We start from the raw sequence: 24246 nt of genomic DNA on the forward strand, positions 1-24246 counted from the left end.
TACTATATTTTTCACCTAAATAATATGCAAAGTCGTTCTAATCCGGGCACGAGATTTTGACGTGACATGCATTAATGTTATATGTTATTTCGAAAACATATTTTTTTATCTTTAAAATACTATTGAAAACAAAATTAATTACGAAGCACTAAATGTTTTAAATCTTAATTTTTATTTCCGCCCACCTATATATGTATCATATTATACTGTGTATGGTTTTTGCAATTATTATAACTACCTACATCTATAAAATTCTACACGAATTCTATGGTATTTAAATTTCATCAACGTTCCAAATTTGCCATATTATTTAAAACGCGTCTTTCATTATACGAATCGAGTTCCCTTGACCACAAACGTACCCTGATCACGTCCCGGTGACCAGAACAATTAACATTTTTATAGCTTCCTAGTTGGCCCACTGTATATAATATTTATACACTCAAGTCTGTACTCGCATAATGATGGTTCGTTATAATAATATAATATCGGCAATTCGGAGAATAAACCTTCGGACACACACTCATCCTGAATGTGAATCATTCGGGACAATCCTGACCACCGAGGCCGCCGTTTGATCACATCCACGCGGTGACTTTGGTTTTGGGACTTGTGCCCGAAACGCGCGTCATTGACATGTCACCGCGGAGAGCTTCATCGTAGCAATGTCATACGTTTAGGCAGATTATTTCTTGGGACTCCAGATTACTGTTATGTGTATGAATGGTGCATTAGAATTGGCGGAAACTCGAAAACAAACTTTTCTATAGTTTTAAACAACAAAAGCTCCGCCACAATGCTCGTTTATACTAAAGCTGCGGCGTATGGTGTGTGTATCAAAACTCGCGGACGTCCGGATTCCCGACGTTTCTATCGATCACGATTTTGTACACAGTTTGCACGTGTTGTATTTTCGTATATTGTTATCGCATACACTTTCCGCTATAGATTTTAACGAAAAGCGTCGAGTTGCGATCATTATGCCCTTCTTCCGGAAGTCTTTAATCTATCTTATAATATAATATAACATTTAACCGAATAAACGTCTTTATATTAATATAATGCATGCCGGCCGAACAATCGGCGTAAACGACACACTGTATCGCAGCCTCTGAGCAACAATAACCATAAATGTTTAAAAATAACCCAATAGATGTTAACGATACTGAATAATAATTACATGCCGGGCTCGTAAACAAATAATAAACACACACAAGGAGCACCTGTATGGGTTGTATACGTATCGTATTGTCGCCTTGAAATTTCTTTGACTAGGTACATTTTAATACTATGAATAGCCAGTAATTTAGTGTCGCTAATGTCCTTACTGTGTGTTTTAAAGGGTGTAACTGGCGGGCGATGACGATTCTGAACCGGACGCGTAATACATTTCGCATGCAGTGGAATAAAAGCCGACGAAATCGCGGCGCGAACAACCGAATGAAAATATTTTGATCGATACTGCTTCCTCCCTCCACTCCCGCCGGACTAGATTTTGTACTATAATGTTAATATATTATGTTTTGCGAACAACCCAGCGACGGAGTCCGCGATGCTTTTATTCCGTTTCTCTTTTATTATTGATTGCGTTCAATTTTCAAAGTTTTGCTAACCTATATGGCTTATATTATACGCGCAAAAAGGAGATTTCATTATTTTTCCACGTCCCGCGCTGATTCAATATTATAATACAAATATAGCACATATCATTATAATATACTGAAAACATATGAAACAATACAATTTTTTTTTCACCCATCTAACATCTAACTATCATTTACACGGTCATCGGTCCTAGAAACTTGTACGAACATGATAATTAATTAACTCTCGCCGTGAACGCAAAAGGCGTGTAACAGCTAGTGTAACACCCTCGGGGACGTATATACCGCTATGTTTAGTATACCTGCGGGTTTCGCATAAAAATCCGCCTATTTTACTTATATACCTATATAATTATTATTATATTATTAATTTTTATCGCACTATATCTACACGCGCATAATATACAAAATTAAACATTGTCCGGACTGTAGGTATACGTTGTTAGGATTTTCTTGCGTTCCTCACTCGCCGACAACGGCCGTATAGTGTGTAATTAAATTCGAGACGAAATTATAATATTATCGTAAATCGTATTCCGATACGTTTTACGATCGTTAACAATTTGTTTTAAACGGTTCTCCAACGTATAATATATCGTTATATAATCGACACCGTCTTTATAACCACAACTCGACGTAAGTAGGTTCGTTTTTGTTAATTTTTTTTTCCAAATTAAACTACGCGTATACTGCATATGTATAGGCGGACATGCATACTTTTGCTTTGTGTAAAACAAACTGGTTCGTCATTTCGTGTCGTCGTGTTGAACACTGTTTTACATAATTTGCCGCGTGTTTTGGATAATATCATCAATTTCCTAATTAAAAAATATTGTAATTTAGTGCCTGTGTATGCAATTTTAAAACCAAAGCGTTGAAACAAATGATATAAGTAGTCGGAAAAACGCTATTGAGTAGGTAGTTCTAATCGATGATCGTCCGATCTCTTTCATAATAACATATAGGTACAGTTGTGATGCAATTTGTTGTCCGAGCTGGATTGAAAAAAACAATTTTACCTTATAATTTTTTATGACGTCAATGTTTCCGAGAGAATGATTAACATAGACTGTCCTATGCATATTACACTATAAAGGACGGTTAGGTTAAATTATTTCGAGTAAAGAAAAATGTTAGTTTTTTTAATTCCGAATAACACAAGTTACATTTCATATCATAATATATGTATTTGGTAGATTAATATGAGATTAATAAAATAATGAATTCGATTATTCCCTAGTCCAATCCAAGTTAGTTTCCGGTAGCGGAGTGTTAATATATGACGAGGTGCTTCTACTGCAGTAATTATATATATATACCTACTATGCGATTTAAAAAAGTTTGTACGGCGTCAATGTCGTGATGTTAAGTGCGACTTTATACTCTATACGAACACTTTTGATCCCGAGCTCGTAAATTTGTCAAATCGCAAGTCACACACTGTCAGTGCGAATGTGTAGTAATATAATAACAACAACAACATTAGGTACAGGCGATTTTGGCGGCTACTATAGGGGAGTATAATAGCTGCTATAAGATACCGGAAGCGGCCCAGCTCTTCGGCGTCTCGGCAATAGTATTTTCGGTTTGAAAACCGGGAAAAGGATATACGTACAGAGAAAAGGTCGCATCCGACGCATCACCACTACGGCGAGCGAACGGCGGTGGTGTCGACGGTGATGGTGGCGGTGCTCCTCGGTCCGCGGCCGAGGGGGTGGCGGCGATCTGGAGGTCACATCGTGAAGGCGTTAGAGGTTTCTACCGCGGCGGAAGTGTCCGCGGCGTCGAAGGCAACAGCGGCGGAGGAGTCGGCGGCGGCGAAGAAGTCCGCGGCGACGAAGGCTGCCGCTACGGCGGTGGTCGCTGGTTGCGGTGGCGGCGGCGGCGGACGTTGACGGCACCGCGGCCCGCCGCACCATTTCCACTACAACTAGTACGGCCGCACGCACGCCACTCCGAACACAAGCGCTTCAGAATCGAAGGCGACGGCAACTCACACGCTCGCACGCTGTCGTCAGCTTCGACTCGACCGTTACCTGTTACACAGCCGCCGACAACGCATCACCAGCACCGTCTTCGTCGTCTTCTTCGTCTCTGCTCAACAACAACGACCGTCGCCGCTACCGCGTGCCAGACGCCTGCTACACACCACCGACCCCGAGACGCGCCGAAACCATGGTTTTGCTCAGGACCGACACCCATCGGCACATCCGGGTGGTCAGACAGGAAAACCAGGCCAAGTCGAAATTAAACGCTTCGCAGGTATATACCAGATACCTATGTACATCGCACGACCGCATAATAATAATAATAATAACCATCATATCGAGTGGTATAGAATATAAATGTTAGTAAATGACTTTTATCCCGTTTTGCTGCTGACCCTAAATGCTGTAGCATGATGTATATATATCACGTATCCAAGTACATATCGTACCATATGCAACTAAACGTAATTAATTTTATAAATATTATTAAGGATGTTTTTGGCAAGTTCCGAGCCAAATTTTCAAACCACTGCTGGCTCATATATTTATTACTTTAAAATGTGATCATCGATAAACAAAAACTATTACTTAAATAAACATTGGTTGTATTATAGGTATTGTTTTGTGCTTGGAAATATAAAAAAATATATATTATATTTATTGTATTATACGAAAATCTATGTGATTATATAGTCTATATATATATATATATATATATATATATATATATATATATATTGTTTTTAAATACAACTATAATATACTTATACTACTGTATTGCTTGCTATGAAATTCGTTGTTCTACATAACTTTATCATTTGGGGTGCAAAGCACCTTTTATATCATTCTGATTTAAGGTTTTTTTTTTAACTCAAGTTTGTAGCATTTTTTGTCTCTACGATAAAAAAAATCAGGGGTAGTCTTTTGAGTCATATTTTCTCCTCGGTGTTTTCATCATATCAAGCGCTTTAAAATCGTTCATTTTTAATTATTTACACTGCTGTATCGTTTCAATAAGAACGTACCAAACAGACAATTTTACCACTTTTGTCGTCATTTATTTGATCGGAGTGCAGATCTCATCCCTCGAATTCACGGTTATTCGCAATTCCGCACAAAGTTCGAAAACCGAAAAAAATCACATCACCGCTCGACCGACAATATATCATTACTGTCTATGATGCCAGTTTTGGAGTGACGAAGAATGTACATATTATACAGATAATGGTATTTTTAAAAACACCAGACGTCGGTATCTCGTCGTTTACATTCGATTTTTGTTTGTATTATAAAAAAAACTACGAATCGTCGTGTTTATGTCGTTTGGATAGATTTCGGTTTATTTTGTTGGCAAGTCAATCTCGGGTAAAGCACAGCGTTAAATACATTTTTAAATAAAACCAAAACGCGTAGGCACGTATAATGGAGTATAATCCAGCTCACTACTCTAGATGATGTTTAATTACAATAAGTATATATATAGCATATTACAGTACCCGAATAGTATCGTTATTTTTTCCCGAAAACTTACTACATCGACCGGTTGGTATAAATCGAACTTTATCAACTTTATCGTAAGCATATTATTGTTCAGTATACCAACCTATAATAAAATAGTTTAGCGGTATATAATAATTGTTGTTATATTCTGTGCAATCGAAAGATTTCTTCAAATTCGTGTTCACCCACATTTTATAGTATAGAATATAGAATATAATAATATGTGTGTATACCGACACAACATCAATAAAATATGTAACGTTATGTTATATATAGTGCCTTATTATTGTCATATCCGTTCACAGTTTTTTTTTTTTTTAGAGACCCGATTCGTTTAACTATTATATACGCTCGTCGTTACCCAACACCGTTTATCGTTTATAATCATTAAATACACGAGGTAAACTGTACAGTAGATTGGTATGCGTAGCTGGTACACACATAGGTATATAACTTTGGAGCGTGATTGTCGACAATAATTAATATGATTACTATACTATGACGAATACAGCGTTTTCTATTTCCACGCGCTCAACCTATACCTAATATATATATAAAATATAGGTATGTAATAATTGATAGACCATTTGTTTTGATCGAAAATCGACGCAGTGTTTTGGTGTTACGGGTAAAAATAATTTCAATATTATGATAATAACCGACAGCTGGACCTAAAACCACCCGTGCTTGTAATGTACAAAATAATAAGTCATATACCTACGCGTTATTCGCAGGTAGGTACCTACACGACTGCAGAATAAGCTACGGAGAATATTTCACGATTTTACGGGTTAGGCGATAACGATTAGTTGCAGGCAACATGGTATTATGACTATCATTTTCATATAATATTGTAACAGCGTACACACGTGGATTTGATATTCGACTACGACTGCCGTCTAGCAGATTCAATAACGCGTTTCCGATTTTATGAACGAATTTCACCGCCTCCGAATATTATTCGAATAATATAAATAATATAATATGGAATTATTGTTAAGGTCCGGGCGAAAGGTCGGAACTGTAATGGCATTACGCAGACGTATTACAATTATCGTGCTTTATGCGAATACGACTATTATACCATAACACCATTCCCTGCTATAACAATGTGCAGAAAAAATACTGTCGGTAATTATTAGGTTTAGCATTTAATTTAAAGAAAAATTCACTGTTCGCAGCCGGTAGGAGGAGTGTATATATAAGACTTGCTTACTAGTCTACTGCAGGGATGTAGGTGAAGGGAAGGTTCAAACACCCTTAAAACAAGAAATTTGTTTACTTGTTTCATTTGTTCCTTTATTATTTAATATGATAATATGTAATTTCTGCAGCTTTTGACGCTCTCATGGTATTGGTTTATTAATAACGATTACACACAAAACATTATTAATGGTAATATAGAAGACTTTAGTCATAAAGGTCTTAAGTAATACGCCTAATAGATCTGTTGATTTGAAAAATATTGTACTTAGGCTATTTCAACTTAGTTTGGCTATGAAATAGGATTCGATAAAATAAAATGTATTATTATTATTACTAACTTACAGGTTACACTCCTGTAACGTGATATTAACTGCTCATCATTTTTATGAATGTTGTACTTGGTTATTGTATTTTAGAGTATACGACAAAATATATATTGTATGGGTGGAATACTAGAACATATACTTTGAACTTTATACTGTCTACTTTCTATTAAATGCTTAGATAGGTCGCAGTTACTGTTGAACGACAGCAGCCACAACAAATATATCTAATGTAATATATGTTTCAGAAATTGTTAAGCTCTAGCGCCGCGGGTCCTCGTAATATACAAACTGCGATTTTCTCCGTGTTGGTTCGCATATTCCCTTTACTTACATACACACACACACACACACACACACACACACACACACACACACACACACACCCACCCACCCACCCACACACACACACACACACACACACACACACACACACACACACACACACACACACACACACACACACACACACACACACACACACACACACACACACACACACACACACACACACACACACACACATATATATAATATTTATATAAATGTCGTGTATAATATAGCCCATGTATGCGCTATAATAAACATATATATTATATCAGTACCTCTGTCCCTTTGACACGTTCGTGCCGTTTTCAGCGCTGCGAGGGGGATCGTGTAAAATATATACTGTAGTACGCCACTCGTAATGCGCTTTCCCGCAGCAGTGCTATCAAATAACGGCGATGGGTTGGTTCCGGCGGAGAGTGAGTTTCGTACCTTTTTCGGGCGAAGCCGCCGGTACACCCTGTGGTTTAAGCGACATGTACCCCGCGGTCACGTGAAAAAGGCAGATCAACTGCACCGATATAGGTACCGGCGACAAAGGGTCGAGGAAAGTCTCCGTTTTCTCATAAATCATATGATATTATATAATTATATCGACAGCGAATCCGTGAGGAGTATCTACACTTTACGAGTTATGATGACTGGCTTCAGAGATGTCTATACAATATCCTATTATATTCCTATCCGCACTCGCATGATATATTATATAGAGTTGGTTAGACGCGATCTTATGTTTAAAAAGCGTATGGATTTTTATAGTTTTTCGATAGAGCGTAGTGAACATTATTAATTTCAAAATATACGGTAAACGAATCGAACGTATCGTCCAAACACTCTTCACCAGCCTGCATATGATGTGCACGTCATAATCGATGATGTTCCTAAAGCTGTACTGACAGTTCTACAGTATAGTACGGATTCGTTTATAATTTTTTATGTGATAAGATGTTCTTGCAAGATTCAAAGTTGCAATAATTTTCGATTGTCTTGAAATTCGTGAAATTCTATATGGAGAGGCCGATGGAGCATAATATAATAATATCACGATGTATTTAAACTTAATGTTGCCAAAACTGTGTCGTCTGTTTTTTTATGCCACGTACCTATAGGTTTAACATAATATCTGACGCGTCGCGTGAAAAAAATAAAAACAAAGCCGAATCTAAGCACTTTGTTATGTTTGGTTTATTTTTAACGAGTTGAATTTAACCGCGACGAGCTGGACTCGAAAACAAGTAACTAGTTAGAATAGTGTTGATGGATCATGATTCGCGACGTGATGACAAATAAACTCATATTATATTGTGGGAATAATTAAAAATTTATAATCTTATCACGCGAATAAGTATTATTTTTCATGATTCAAATCGATGTCATTTGAAACTTAACCCAACACCGACACCTTTCCCAGTACCCAATTACCCCCCCCCCCACACTATCATTCTGTTCTCTCGGTCAGAGCCTTTTTTGGATATTTAGTCCGTGTTAATCGATGGATGACGGACTGCATGCAGCGGGAATTCGACCGATTTAATTATATTCTATTGTGAGTTGTTATTGCGTCGAGTGAGTTCAAACCTATGTTTCAGCTAACCAACGGGTTTATAATATAAAATATGTATCCATATAATTATGTACGCGCGTTATGTTCTCTTAGCGCTAATATATTTTTCACCGGTCGTTATTCTTTACACTCGCAATCAACATCGTTCCGGTGAAAAAAAAAACCGAACTCCCAACGCGCCTTCGATTTATATAACATAAACAATAATAATATAATACGAGAAACGCTCTACCATAACGCATATATTAATATTATCGTCTAACGAATGTCTCCAAATAGTCTCTCCTCGCGGTTGTGCGTAACTCGTCGCACGCAGCAATCGCATTATATATATTATCATCATAATATACGCGGACACGACCGAACGTGGGCGGAGTAAGTTTAAGTTCTCTCATCGTGTCCTACACCTTTGCGGATACGTATTTATGTATTATAATAGATAAAAATTCTTATGTCGTCTTCGGTGGATTTCGTACGTCCGTTTTATTATGTATCGTACCTAAAATCCACATCCATTATTTGGTTATTACAATAACGAACTACGCCCCTCAAGTCCGAGACGACGTATTAGTTCGTCATCCGGTTCCTTTCATCGCGCCGCCGTTGACCATCACAATAACGATTCAATGCCAACGGAAACACGTTTGTACCTATTATGAATTATGATATATTTTATATACATATATATATATGTATATATATATATATATAACACCTGGAGCTTTTTTTCAGTGCGCATTTGGATTGTGTTTCGTAAGGGCCCACGATCCGAATTTTTGTTTTCGTTATTCTTTCTATATTACATTATATTTTCGTTTCGATATTATTGTATATTATTTCGTTGTTGCCATCGCACACGCGTCGAGGTCGACAAATCCTCTCGGTGTGCATGCGATATCGATCGAATTGTTAATTATTATTAATTAATTAACGCGTTCGTCATTATTAACCAACGGTCGATGTATAATATATATATATTGAATACGTATTATATGCACGCGCACGACCGAGTACATATTATCGTCATGATCTATTTAATAAAAGTCGCTATGATGGCATCGTCGAGGCCTTCGGAGGAGACGTGTCGAAGGGCGGTTTAGGAATCAGAGTTGAATACAATTGGTTTCAATAACGTCCTATGCAGAATAATATATATTATATATGCTTAAATTAAATGTTCATGCTCTTTTGCCAAAAGTGAACTATATACTTTTTGAATGCCAACCTCAATAATACTCGCACCTTCAGGTACGCATAATATATATATACATTATATTTTTAAGTTTATAGGTAGGTTACTATATCCTGATTACGGTGGACGTTAACAATGCGAAAACAAACTTTGATGAATGGAAAATTTAATTAACTTAGGTCCACAAACTCAGTATATAATTGCGATTAGTTATGTGTATAATATTACGTATACGAGACTCTAATGAAAATATTATGATCGTATCGGTTTCATACGTTGAAATCAATATAATGTATTATATTTGAAGAACAGACATATTATATAGTTATCCTTCTGCAGTTCTGCATACAATTTCAATGAAAGCAATTATTACCGACGGTTTAGCCTTTAGTGTTAAGACGCCTTCTGGGTCTTTCAGTAAAACACTTTGTAAACTATTATGTCATAGGTACATGGTTAGTGAGAGTTCTTTTAAACCCTTAATTCGTTTCATTCTCACAAAAATAAATAAATAAATAAGTCCGGTGTATGTAAAGAGGTGAACGGTATTGACCATTTAAGCACTAAAATTAAGAATATCGATTTATTGTTAAATAGATTTGGATTTGGATTTTAGAACAAACATAGCCCTGGCGTGTATTTCGGTTCTCAAATGTTTGTGTTTTGATTTAAAATGACTTTATATAGGCATGGCTCATCCGAAAAGGATAATCTCTACGCACATCATATTATTTTAAGCTCGTGCGACGTAAAAAATAAAAAATAAACGATCGTTTGAATGGCGTATAATATAATACAGGAGACGAGTAAAATTCGTTATTGGCGGTCGAAGATCATAAATGTTTTTATTATGTCGGCCAAAAATGTAATATGCTGTGAACCGTATAACATAGTATTATAAATATCATATCGCACGCGTTTCGAATAACCTGCATTGTATTATTTTATTTTTACGAATTAATTAAAACATTTTAGGAGGACATCATATTTCATATATTTTTTCCATCATCTAAAAAATTCTTTATGTTGTACCTATGGGTAGGTAGTGAACTCTGTACTCGTTAAACTAAAAGATTGTAATTCGTGTTATGATTCGAAGTCAATACCGAGGCCAGTATAATATGACTTTAATAATACTATTATATAACGATAAGATTTTATCCGACACCTATTGTCAGGAGTCTTCCGAGCACACACTCGAATCATCATCGATGACGATTTGCCGTGATCACGAATTTAGAGGGCTGACGCGCGTGAACTGCTCTGTAGTTGTACACTTGTAGTACGATCGTCGCAGTAATAGATGCAAGGCCGACTATCGTTCGTAAACTCCTTTAGAATATTGGGGCTTCCGGCACCCGGCGGACTGGTATAGGACCATTATTGTGGACAACGCACTTTATAGTGTTTTCCGCTCTTCAAATCAAAGTCCGATTGTCTCGCGTAGGCTAGTGAAAGACGCGAGGTTATATCATAAGCATAACAACAACAATAATACTTGAATCCTAATAATCCAAGATACCTACTCAGAACATCAACCGAGACCTCGAAATATCAGCAAAGTCAGACCCGTCGTCGCTCACGAACACCCAACTAATTCGCCATTAAAACGCTGCGATTTCTACCGTTCTGTACCTACAACACAATAAGACTATAATAAGCACGCCATTCATTGGTGAATGACGAAAACACATTCTACTTACACATCAATATAATACAAAATCTATGATACCCATTCAACTATTTTACGTATAGCTGCCGCTTTTATAATAATACATTAAAATTACATATAAATCATATTCGTCCGTATAAAAATATTTGAAACATTTGTATATAGTGGCACGTAACGAAATCTGCACGTGGTAGGAAGTACCATTACTGTAACTGGCAGCTGCAGCTATATTTGCATCGCATATTTTCATCCACCACATAATAACCTTGTCTATCGACGTTTTACTACTTATTTACAACGATTCGTACTCTGCACATGTTGTAAAACGTTAATTATTTGCGAACGTCATTTTTTTCAACGTATACTTGAACCTTTTGAACTTGAAAATGTATATGAAAACGCATATAATAATATATAATCATTGAATTCAAAACGAGAGATAATATGGTTTTGTAATTTGGCACAAGTAAAAAAAATACGCACTTAGAAAAACGACTGAAAATATCGAGAGTTAATCCATTGCAATTTATAATCGATAATTCACGAACACGGGGACGTATGTCATTGCGGAGATGTGTGAGAAAGAGAGTCTAATATAATTTTAACACGAGTATGTTGGTGTATATAATGAGTATATTATAATATCCAAATATATTTTTTAAATTTCATATTCTGATCCCGTTTAAAAAAATACTTATCTAAAGTCATGGATCTCACAACGTCGACTTTTCCAAATGGATCTCGTAGAGTATTATAAGCCCGTATGTGTGCGTATGTTATAAACTTATAAATGTTTGGACCAAGAAAAACGAATAGGATGATAATAATATGTACATGATGTCAAGTTAGGCGTATATTTTCGATTTGTAGGGTATAGTGTAGTTATGCATGACAGTTATTGTTGACACTCGTAGAACGTACTTTTGTATCTTACGAGTTTACGACAAATTTAGTATTTTTGGACTCTACTAACTTGCAAATATTACACGTTTTACAGATCCTTGCTTCATTAACAGTATCACTATGCTCAATGGTAGTTGGATTCGCGTCCGCCTACACTTCACCAGCCTTACCGTCAATGAACAGACCGGGCAGTCCGCTGACAGTAACCGAAGAAGAAGTAAGTACCTGTCTTCGTCGACTTTTTAGATATGTTACTGAGGTATTAATGATAAATTGAATTTTTATTACAGGGTTCATGGATCGGCAGTCTCATGCCACTGGCAGCACTCATCGGTGGCATGGCCGGCGGGCCCCTTATAGAATCCATCGGTAGAAAAACCACGATTCTCGCTACCGGAATACCCTTCATTATTTGTAAGTAACACTAGATAGTATAGAAAATTTCATTTAAATTCGAAAACATTTAACATCGATTTCGTAATGAATATTATGGTATTTAGGTCTAGGCCTAGTACCTACTTGTGATTATTGTTAGTATTAATACTATTAACCTACTTTTTGTTTATGTGCATATTTATTGCTAAGCACATCTTAATCTGAGTACTTGTCAATTAGAACAATTATTATTTTCATTTTTATTTATTAAACTCATAAGATAAATATATTTTCAATAATACTTCCATCTACTGTAACACTGTTAACATTTATTATTTGTTTGCAGCCTTTATTCTGATAGCAATGGCTGTTAATGTGCAAATGGTAATGGCCGGTCGGGCCATAGCCGGATTCTGCGTAGGAGTGGCTTCGTTAGGGCTTCCTGTATATTTAGGAGAAACTGTGCAACCTCAAGTCAGAGGGACATTGGGCCTTTTGCCCACCACTCTCGGCAACAGCGGCATTTTATTGTGTTTCATTGCGGGAAAATATCTTAACTGGCAGATGCTCGCTATCCTCGGCGCTTGTATCCCTATACCGTTCTTGGTGTGCATGTTCCTCATCCCCGAAACACCTCAATGGTACATAAGCAGAAGTAAGTCGTACTAGATGTTATTGTTTCTAAATTGAAACCGTATACTTAAAGACTCGTATTTGTTTTATGTGTTCGTGTACAGACAAAAGCAAGAAAGCGAAAAAAGCTCTTCAGTGGCTGCGGGGAAAGGACGCGGACGTAACGCAAGAATTTAGCGAGATCGAAAAAGCTAATCACATGGGCAAAAACGAAGAAATGCCCGGATATCTGAGCTTGTTCTCCAAGATGTACTCGAAACCCTTGCTTATATCTATGGGACTCATGTTGTTCCAACAACTCAGCGGTATCAACGCAGTCATTTTTTACACCGTCAAAATCTTTAAGGTATAACATATTATACGACACTCGAGTCGTTTTGAAATACAATTAATGAAGGCCTTTATTTTTCACAACTAAAAATTTTGATCGTTTTATTTTTCATTGTTGTTATTTAGGAAGCTGGAAGTACCATTGACGAAAACTTGTGCACCATCATCGTGGGTATCGTCAATTTCTTATCCACTTTCATAGCAACCGGTCTCATCGATAAGCTCGGCCGCAAGATCCTTCTGTACGCGTCCAGTGCTACGATGGCGGTCACACTAATCACTCTCGGAACGTTCTTCAACTACAAAAACAACGGTTACGACGTCTCTCAGTACGGATGGTTGCCATTGGTCAGTTTCGTGTTTTTCATCATTGGATTCGCAATTGGCTTCGGGCCAATTCCGTGGCTGATGATGGGTGAAATTTTGCCTGGTAAATATGATAATTGATGATAATTAGCTCGAAGAAACACAAACGGGATATAATATTCTAATTGTGACGATCTGCTGCTTACTAGCTATAGGTTTTTAATTTTTAGGGAAAGGGCTAGATTCCTGCCTATTTTTTTAATATCAAAGAAATACGCCTTTACCATAGTAATAAGCACTTACTATAATAACAATCCGCATTTTTTTTTTTTAAATTTTAAATTGTGATAACAATAAAGTTTTTTATCATACTTAAATCGAATTTCTTCTAGAACACCCTTCCCCTATACACACGCCCAACACCACTATCATATCTAGGTGTATATTAATCCGACCTGTCAAATCATAATATTCTATTTTCAGCTAAAATTCGGGGCACAGCTGCTTCGTTGGCGACAGCTTTCAACTGGGCCTGCACGTTCGTAGTCACAAAGACGTTCGCCGATTTGTTGCGGGTCTTCGGCACTGACGGCACCTTTTGGATGTTTGGCGGAATTTGTCTGATGGGATTGGTATTCATTATATTCTGCGTGCCCGAGACCCAGGGTAAGAGCTTGGAGGACATTGAACGCAATTTAACTGGAGTAGGCAAAGGCCCGGTCAGACAAGTGAGAAGAATGAGCTCGATAGCGCATCTGAAACCACTGCCGATGGCCATCTAAACGACAGAAAAAAATATTTTATTATGTTTTAACTATATAAGAAAATCGGCGTATATATATATATATATATTTTAATAATATTATTATACACCAATTTTTCTTCGGAACATTTTCGGCAATTACAAAATATGAAACCCTCAAGCTTATATTTGGCGCGTACCTCTTTTAATATTTTACAATAATAATAACGTTTTTATCATTAGATCTTTTTAACTATATAATAATATGTAAATGTGCAAAGGCCATTTTTTAAACGCGTTAGACTACACTGTTCTAAAGTGTATTATTTAATGGTGCTAAAATATTTCAGACAATAATTAACAGAATAAAAATGACTTTTTTTAAATTTATATAATATTAACTATATAATATGTACAAAAAAGAAAAATAACGGTTACACCAATAATATAGACGAAGGCCGTCTCATTGCGTTTCCACATTCCGGAGAGTAGGTGAAGTTCCAATTTTTTTATATTAAATTATTATTATTATTATTATTATTTTTCATGCTGTGATAGAGACAGAGAATTCCCTCCCTCCTGCAGTTGTATAATAATGTTTACATCTCGATACGTGTATTTAATATTATATATTTATATAAATAGATCAAATACCGATTTTTGCTATCGGGCCAATCCCTCCTATCCAAACCTTTCGAGTTTTTTTCATTTGACTTAAGAACTTAATAGTATGATACATATATAAAAAAATATATATATATATATTTATATATTATATTATTATAGTTGGGCACTCGTTATTGTACTTACAATTTAATACATTTACATTATTACACTATAATACTATATATACCTATAATATTTGTCGATACGCTTAAGCCACATTTTATATAGGGGGAGGCCTTCAAGTCCATGGAGGTGTGTGTGTGTGTGTGTATGTTTAGATTAATGTTTTTAATATTATTATTATTATTATTATGTAGGTGTAAAATATATGTAATTTGTAACGCTATGATATTATATACACCGTTTAATGGATCGGTATACAAACGATGTTTCTAAGTGTTTATATTTTGTTTTTTTAAACGATTTTTACGTTTCAGTATACTTGATATCTATATTTTTCCAGTTTTCCGATCCATATTTTTAAAACCTGCACGTATGGTTTCATTCATTTTGTGTAATACATCGGATCGAAATTATATAATCACTATAAAATTGTACATCAAGTTACGACTACATTAAAATACAATACAAAAACTGCGACGAAAGGATGATTTTATTTTACTAATATCAAAAAAATTAAATAGTCTTTTATCCGCAAAAGCCGTCCCGTCATTAGTGTGTACAACACAATATTCTTACGATCGATAAATCGGAAAATCGGTACAGTTATGCACGCCTATGATGTAGGTTATATTACATTATGTTTATTATCGATACAACTTTTAAAACGACTAGACTGTTTTTTTTTTATTCTTTAATAATTGTGATTTGATATTATTATGTTATATAATAATATAAATATTGAAAAGCCTCGCGTAAATATCTTTTTTACCAAGTAAATATACTATTAATACAAATACCTACTTATTGAAGTCGACTGTAAAATCGGTGTCACTTTTTTTCCAATCAGGCGGGCAAACTTTGTGATTTTATTATTATTTTTTATTGCATTAAAATTAGTTACCAATATATTAAACCATGATTTTTTTTTTTTTTGTTAGGTCATTATTATTTATTAAAACAATATATAGATTCTCGGATGACATGTTATTTATTTCTAGATTTATTTAAATTATAATATAGATTTATAATTGTGTTTTGAGCTCAAATCACTCTAAAAAAAAAAAAAAAAATGTAGTCCATATATATTTATATTGTCAATTAAATGAATAAAATTAAAGCAATAGATATTATTACTATTATTATTACCTACCAGCCGTAAACCTATAGTTAATCAATTAACATTCCTTATTGTACGAAATTATTTAGTATTTTATCAAACATGTATGAAATATTATTTTATTTTTTATTTTATTTTAATTCGATACATATTTCTGTCTTTAACAAAAAACATTTTTGTGGCTTAAGTGCGTTTTTCGGAAACGTGTTAATTCATTATTATAATATTTATTGTTTAATATAATATACATTTTTAGAGACTTAAACTTTTTTTATGAAACGAACATACGATAAAATATTGTTTTATTTATTTTTGTATTACAAAATTATTTGAATGTTTAGAACGAAAACATTGTTTAATTTATGTGTACAAATAAACATTATTTGTTAAAAATATTTTACTTTTTTTTTCTCCCATTTTATTAACCTATACCTACCTATGCCCTATACCTAATAATAATTTATCTACTCCTGTAGTGGATATTATCTTGTCATAGTGTCATGTACTCTTATCTAAACCATAAAGATATCAAATGCATAGAATTCTAAATTCTTAAGTGTTTATTAAACAGTTATGTTATTAGTTATTACAGTCAATATCGACAAATTTATGATTCAAGTCATGATATATTGTGTAATATATGGTTGTGCGAATGTTCGTTTTTAAAACAATGGTCTAATTTTATCTTAATTGATTTATAATAATTTTTAATAAAATCAGAGAAACATTTTTGTTTCAGAACTGATATCATTATCTTGCGATAATGATTAATTTCTGTAACTCGATCTGTTCAAAAATATTTTATTTTGCTCCATTATTTTTTTTCCTTTATAAAAATGTTACACCGTGAAAGTGAGTTCACGTGTTAAGCGTCGTATTTCGTATGGAATAATACGTATATATATATATATATATATATATATATATATATAAAATATAGATGGCGATTTAAAGTAATTTTGACATTTACAGCACATGCTTGTAACCTACCTTATCTACCTATCATTTGGTAGTAATCGATTTATTTTATAATTATATTTAGAAACCGTGACGCACAGAGGTCTTTTAAGAGTACATACAGTTATAAAAAGTTCACTTATTAATCACTGTAGTTCAACTGTTCAAGGAAATTAATTATTATAGAATATAGTTTAAGTTATAAATTTATAAAATTCTCTGTGACACCTGTAGTATTATATACACCCACCCCCTTCGAGAACACATGTAGTTGCATCACTTGCTAACCTGCATGCCTGGGGGTCACTGCTTATACACAAACAAAAAATTAATGTTGAATAATTTGAACTTATCACAGCATTTAAAAAATATATTTTCTTTCTGTTTACAATAATATGCAATTTTTGTTTCAATGTGACTTGAAAATATTATTCAAGGTTAACCGTCCTCACTATGTAACTACCAAAACTATAAAAATCATTAAATATATTTATTTTTTTAATTATACGATGACGTTTTGAAACACTAAATGAATAAATTTGTTTTGGTTTGTATTATAAATTGTATTATTATAATTTGAAATACAATAATAGGTCCTCGTATAATATTGTGTATATTATACAATGGTGCTGTTTAATATTCATAATTTACTTCCACTTAATGTATACACATAATAATAACCTACATTATGTGGTTTAAGTTTTACTTCAAATAATAGTTAATGTCACGAGAGTGCCATTTTAAGTATACGTACCTATATATATATATATATGTATATATGTATATACCTATATACTGTACATAAATTTATACTTTTACCTTTATGTACAAATAGGCACTATATATATGCATTATATTATTATAATAATATGATTATTATACAAATTAACTGAATACTTACCTACACCTACATGTGACCGAGCTGAATAAATTATTATTGGCGTAAAAACACATGGAAAAAAGTGTCGTCTAAATGAAATATAGTAATTGAAGCCCTTAAACACGTCGCAAGGACAAGAGTGGTCGGAAAACAAAAGAAAAATATCATTGACGTGCGTGTATTATACCTCGAGATCCCAGATTTATTTTTTTTTAATACGAGACATTTTAAATCATACTTATACTTGTAATTTGCTTTGGTGTTAATTTGAAAAGGGTTGATGGGACTTGTGTTAGCAATTATCAAAACTCGTGTCGGGACATCGTGGGACACTTCATTCGAATACGGGACAACTCCTTAAAATACGCGACGTGTGGAATCCCTAGTGAACCCAAGTGCAGTCTGAGTGCACCTGTGGTAAGTATATAGCACGCGATTAAAAAATGCAACCATTTTGTATGAACTTCAACGCCAACCAAATATAATTGTCTTTACATTTAGCAAAAAATAGTACAAAACAGTTTGTACTATCTGAAGCCGAATGTGGTATTATCTGCTGCAAGCATCTAATAAATTATTTTTCACTAGATTTTATGTTGTTTCGTATAACATCCTGCAGTTACGTCACAATTGTTAACATCGAAAAAAATACTTTGAACATTTTTCGTACACGAAAAGTCAGTAGGTCATGAATTTAAAAACGTTGTTCCTATTTTTATTTTATTTTTTATTCAAGACATTTTTAACGATATAAACAAATCCATAAATAAAATATGCCATGCAAATGCAAATTTTAAACTAGTTTTCACAAATATATATGTTTAAGGTATACAATACCTATACATTGGCGAGTACGGATAACCACGAAACGGTTATCCGACGACTTCTAATGTCCGTTTTTTGTTGGTCGATAATATAAGAAAAATTCGATCTTTGTTGACATTCACTCTTCTAACATAATATGACTTCTCGTTCCGGTGGGTTTTCAAACGGAGCACCTAATGTTTCATCGTCCGCAAGTATACATATTATTATGGATGTGTGATATACACACACGCGCGCGTATTGATATACCAAAAAGAACACAGTTTTATGCAGTGCAACTATGTGGGGGGAGGGGATGAAATTCCAGTGGAAATAATTATTAAATCTTAAATAATTATAATATATAGATATATAGTAATCGCCCATCTATATTGCCATAAGTGTGTCTCGACGTAATTCCGTTAAATTTTAATAGAAATTTGTAATTTACCCAGAAAGAATCTATCTATACGTCTGTATTATTTGCTTGGTTGTATATATTGACTTGACTACATAACCTCCTACAATTTAATCGTAATATTGTTTAATATTTTATAGTAATTAAACAATCAATATTGTATTGTTGTAAACTGTTTTAGCTAAGAATACCTGCCGTTATGATTGACAATTATCCATTTATACGATAACTAATTTTTAACTCGTCTAAGTAGAACGTAAATAATTAGGAACATATGCATAGTTAACAGTATCTCAGGGCCACTAAATTAATGCGTATTTAAAAAATAATATATATATATATTGAACTATTGTTTTCTGATTTGAATATTTTGAAATAAACTGAATACGTTTATCTTTTATTTATGTTTATAAAATATTAGTTGAAAACATTGAGCTTAATTTATTTTTCGATTTCATTTATTGTTTAAATAATTAAACCAATCATAATATATATTATACATAATATCGTTTCCGTCGAAATATCTGTACAGGATGATCCAATAAATTATCATTATTTAGTTAACTAATAATGCTTATGTATAATAATTCATTGTTGTTACAAACTTTGTCCTAGTTCTTTATAATTGTTATAGGAATCTCATTATTTTTAAAACAAACTCATTAATTATTTCTCATTACAGCTCATTACTATATTTAGGAATATTATTCAATAAATGTTCAAAACTATTGTTTTATATTGTTATTATTTTTATAGGTTTCAAATACTAACAGACTTTTTAATTCTTAGTTCTTACAAATCTCAGATTATTAAAATTATTCAAACAATTTCTAAAATGATTACAAAAAACGAAATCAGTGGTGATTTATTTTATCTAGAATACCTGCTGAAAAAAAATCGGTGACGAATTAAGTAACCTTAGTAACAATATTTTCTAAATGATCACCTATATAAGCATACAAAATATTGTAATATAATTTCATTGTTAATAAACTACCAATAAATATGAAATACGAATAACGAACACAATTTGACTAATCATGAATTACCTATTGAATTATGTTAAAATCTGAGTTATAATAAAATGATCTTATCGTAGGTATATAGAAAAATTGTTAAAATAACTAATTTATTTACATTTTATCTAATATCTATGTATATTGTATACTTTTGTCTTGTCTGAACTTTAATAATTAATAAATTATTTGCTCATTATTTGATAAAATCTTTCAATAATCAATTTGTAAGCTGTAAACATAATACACAGCCATTTAAAATTACAGTAGGTGTGTTTACAATCTAATACATTCTTTTACTATTCATTATAGTAATGTATGATATATATGGTATAATATAAGTCCTATTTGAAAATATTGGAGATATTATGTAAAAAAAGAAATATCACAACAAAATCAAATAGTTTGTATATAACTAATATACATAGATTTTTCACCTCATTCTGTTCAAATTTTTAACATATAATCAGACAAGAAATATTTTTAAAAAGCTTATTAGTTATGTCTATAATGTTTATATATATTATCGTAGAATCCGAAACTTAAAAAATACAAGCTAAACTCAATATTTTCATATGCAATCATAAATAAACGTCGTAGGGAACACCCTGTGGAATAATTAAGTAATTAAATGAACATATAGTATATGTCACAAATTATTATACTATAGGTAGTATTAAAAGCATATTAATATAACTTATAGAGATAATCACGAATTAAATTAATTTGTCAGTTACGTGCATATATATATATAAATTACATTCATTATAAACTTTACGATATTAAACTAAAAAAGTCATCAAACGAATGGGAATCGATGTTGACGACGAGGTTTTATAGTATACTCGTATATTCGAGTAATATGATATTTTATGTACTTAATGAATGGTCCATTTTATTAGGGATTCACACATTTCGTAAATAATGTCTTGTGACACGCGAAGGGAAAATAAATTATTACAAATATATTTTCACAGAATGGTTTGACGGCATGAGACTCGTCACTATATACTAATGGTTAATTATTTTTAAAAGTGATAAAAGTATACATCGGAAAAAATGATATATAAATTTCAAAATGGTATCGTGAAATAAAAGGAAATATTAGTGACGTTACTTTTAGCCAAGTTACTTTTTAACTTAACTGCAGTATGGCCTCGCCCGCACTCCTGTAGGCAGTTGTGGCACTGAGAAAGTCCACTTATGGACTCGTGGTTTTGTTTGTTTTTTTAAACTTTGATTACAGTGTTCATTGTTTAGTTATAATAATAGACTGAGGGTTTTATCTTATTGTTGTTATTTGGTACCAGATCCACAAATAAAATACGTAACTGATGACAACTTTTTAACGGGTGTTTCAATAAGGAAGCTCGATTTTTCAATGTGAAAAACAAATTGTGTATGAGATATCCACTTAATTTTATTTATTTTTCTAAAGAACGTTTTCGATGCAATTATTATGACAACAAGAAGCCCAGCTCGACAATAGGGCTTCCAAAATATGGAGATTTCTGATAACCTAACCAAAGTTATTATGGAGAGATAAATCTGTTATAGCCTTATAGGCTTATAGCTATAGTAGTATAATCAGTGCTAATAAGATGGTCTTAAATTTCAAGCGTCAATTTGTACGAACAATTAATTGTAATAAGATGTCAATTTACATGAGAAACCGTTTGCACTCGTGAGTACTCGATGCATTAGAATATGTGTTCGTATTCAATAATTTTATATCATTGAATTCAAATTTAACAAATCAATTGCACAGTGACTCTTTTGACTCCAAATGTACATCAAAATAATTATCTACTTATCGCTTATTTTTATATTTTTATTGATCCCGACGCAATGATAACATTTTTTTTTTTTTTAATTATGTTTTATTCAATCTGTTTCAAAGGAGAACAATAAGAACAATTGATGATAGAAGGTAACATAATTTCGAAAAATTGACTGTTTCTCACAAGTTTGAATATTGTGGTATAACTTGTTCAAGTCAATCAAAAAATTGGACAGGCGACAGTAGTGTACGTTTAATTGCCTACCTACAATGTCCCTTACTATATTATCTATACATAGTTTTCTGAGGCATTCCATAACTCTTTTTATCCTGCGTGTATAAAACATTAAAAGATTTAACACATAATTAAATTTTCAAATACTCAAAAATCAACCAAATAACATGGTGCAGTGTAATATACAGGCACGTAACTAGACATTTTTCTATAAGTGGGCCAATATCTTTTGGCCCCTTTTTGTTTTTTACGCCCAATACCACTCCTCTCCTTATCAGACAATATCTATAAAAAATAATACTACATTTCACAATGTATTGTTTGTATTAGTTAATAAGCATTATATTTTTTATTATTTATTTATATAGGTATACAATATACATTTTAAGAGTACGTAACAATGGTATTTGTTGTCTCCGTCTTACCAGTGCGTAATATAGCAAATTTACGCTCAGCAGAACACTGGTGGCTCCTTTAGTTTAAAAAATTACAGTGAATCGACCTATTATGAAACTTGATGGTATATATATTTAACATTAACTATGTTCAATGTTTTTACTTTTTTGTACAATTCTGCAGTGTACATTGCAAATATCTCTGACGCGCAGACTTGCTGTTTTTTCGAATCCTTAATAATTGATAATAGGGATGGTCATTATAATGATGATAATACTATATAGGTCAATAAACTAAACACTTATTTTCTCATAATGTATGTATGTTTTTGAAAAAATGTTTGAAAATTTTCAATTATATGAGGTGTTAATAGTTAGCTCTAAAGGAGACATCTAGTATGATTATATATAGGTACGTTTCTTTGGAGACATTCAACACTCCCAACTGGGCTTACATTTAATTCCTACTAAAAATATCCATCCATCTGGTTGCTTAAAGGTTACGTTTGGGGTGAATTGGTCACTGTCCACTACTGGAGAAAATTATGGTCATCAATACTCATCAGTCATCATTCATCAGTGTCATCAATATTAATTTTGTCCATAGAAAAATTTAAAATATTAAGTAATTGTTACATACATAATTACATAATATATATAATTTATATAATAATATAATTTGAAATATTCCGATCACTATTATAATGTTCCGTTAAAATCCCTGGAAAAATACACGGTAATAAGCACTAATAAATAATAATCTAGCTATATAGATCATAGATGGTATTATGGTAATAGTACTAAGTACTTGCATTTAATAGCAATATCAAGAACAAACCAAATAAATGAAATGAAAAATATAAATTTTGTGAGCGAAAATCGTAAGTAATAGATATCAATTTAATAATAATATTTTTCATTATTTTAGGACGATAATATTTATTAATTTATATACCGAAAGTATCAGTTATCAAAAATAAAGTGGAAAAATGTCAGTAAGTTTTACAGGTTATACTACCCCTTAATCAATCATGTATTCACGTATGTGCAGTTTAGTGTATCTTTTTTTTGTGCGGCACTGTGTATATTATTTATTTTTAACGTTATTGATAAATAAACTGTATTTTACGATTTTGTTTACAAATAAAAATGATCAGAGTCATACCTAATCATTATTACTACAAAGATAA

General features: G+C 32.8%; 1 protein-coding gene across 5 annotated transcripts in view; it reads left to right on the plus strand.

Moving 5' to 3' along the window:
• The window catches only part of LOC107162286 (facilitated trehalose transporter Tret1-like), a 58570-nt gene extending 41604 nt beyond the window's left edge, over positions 1-16966 (plus strand). For 4 of the 5 annotated variants that reach the window (XM_015509118.2, XM_015509116.2, XM_015509115.2 and 1 more), the window contains 6 exons: positions 12374-12496; positions 12570-12693; positions 13001-13309; positions 13392-13633; positions 13744-14047; positions 14407-16966. In XM_015509118.2, coding sequence (XP_015364604.1) covers positions 12374-12496; positions 12570-12693; positions 13001-13309; positions 13392-13633; positions 13744-14047; positions 14407-14705 — 1401 coding nt within the window. In that variant the 3' untranslated portion in view covers positions 14706-16966. Of the gene's footprint in view, positions 1-3090; positions 3867-12373; positions 12497-12569; positions 12694-13000; positions 13310-13391; positions 13634-13743; positions 14048-14406 lie in introns of all 5 variants that reach the window. The other variant, XM_089218548.1, reaches the window with a different exon arrangement.
• Positions 16967-24246: the final 7280 nt, after the last annotated feature.

This window comes from Diuraphis noxia, unplaced genomic scaffold (genome assembly GCF_037042655.1).
Source record: "Diuraphis noxia isolate RWA-SAM2 unplaced genomic scaffold, SU_Dnox_SAM2 contig0002, whole genome shotgun sequence".
NCBI lineage: Eukaryota > Metazoa > Arthropoda > Insecta > Hemiptera > Aphididae > Diuraphis > Diuraphis noxia.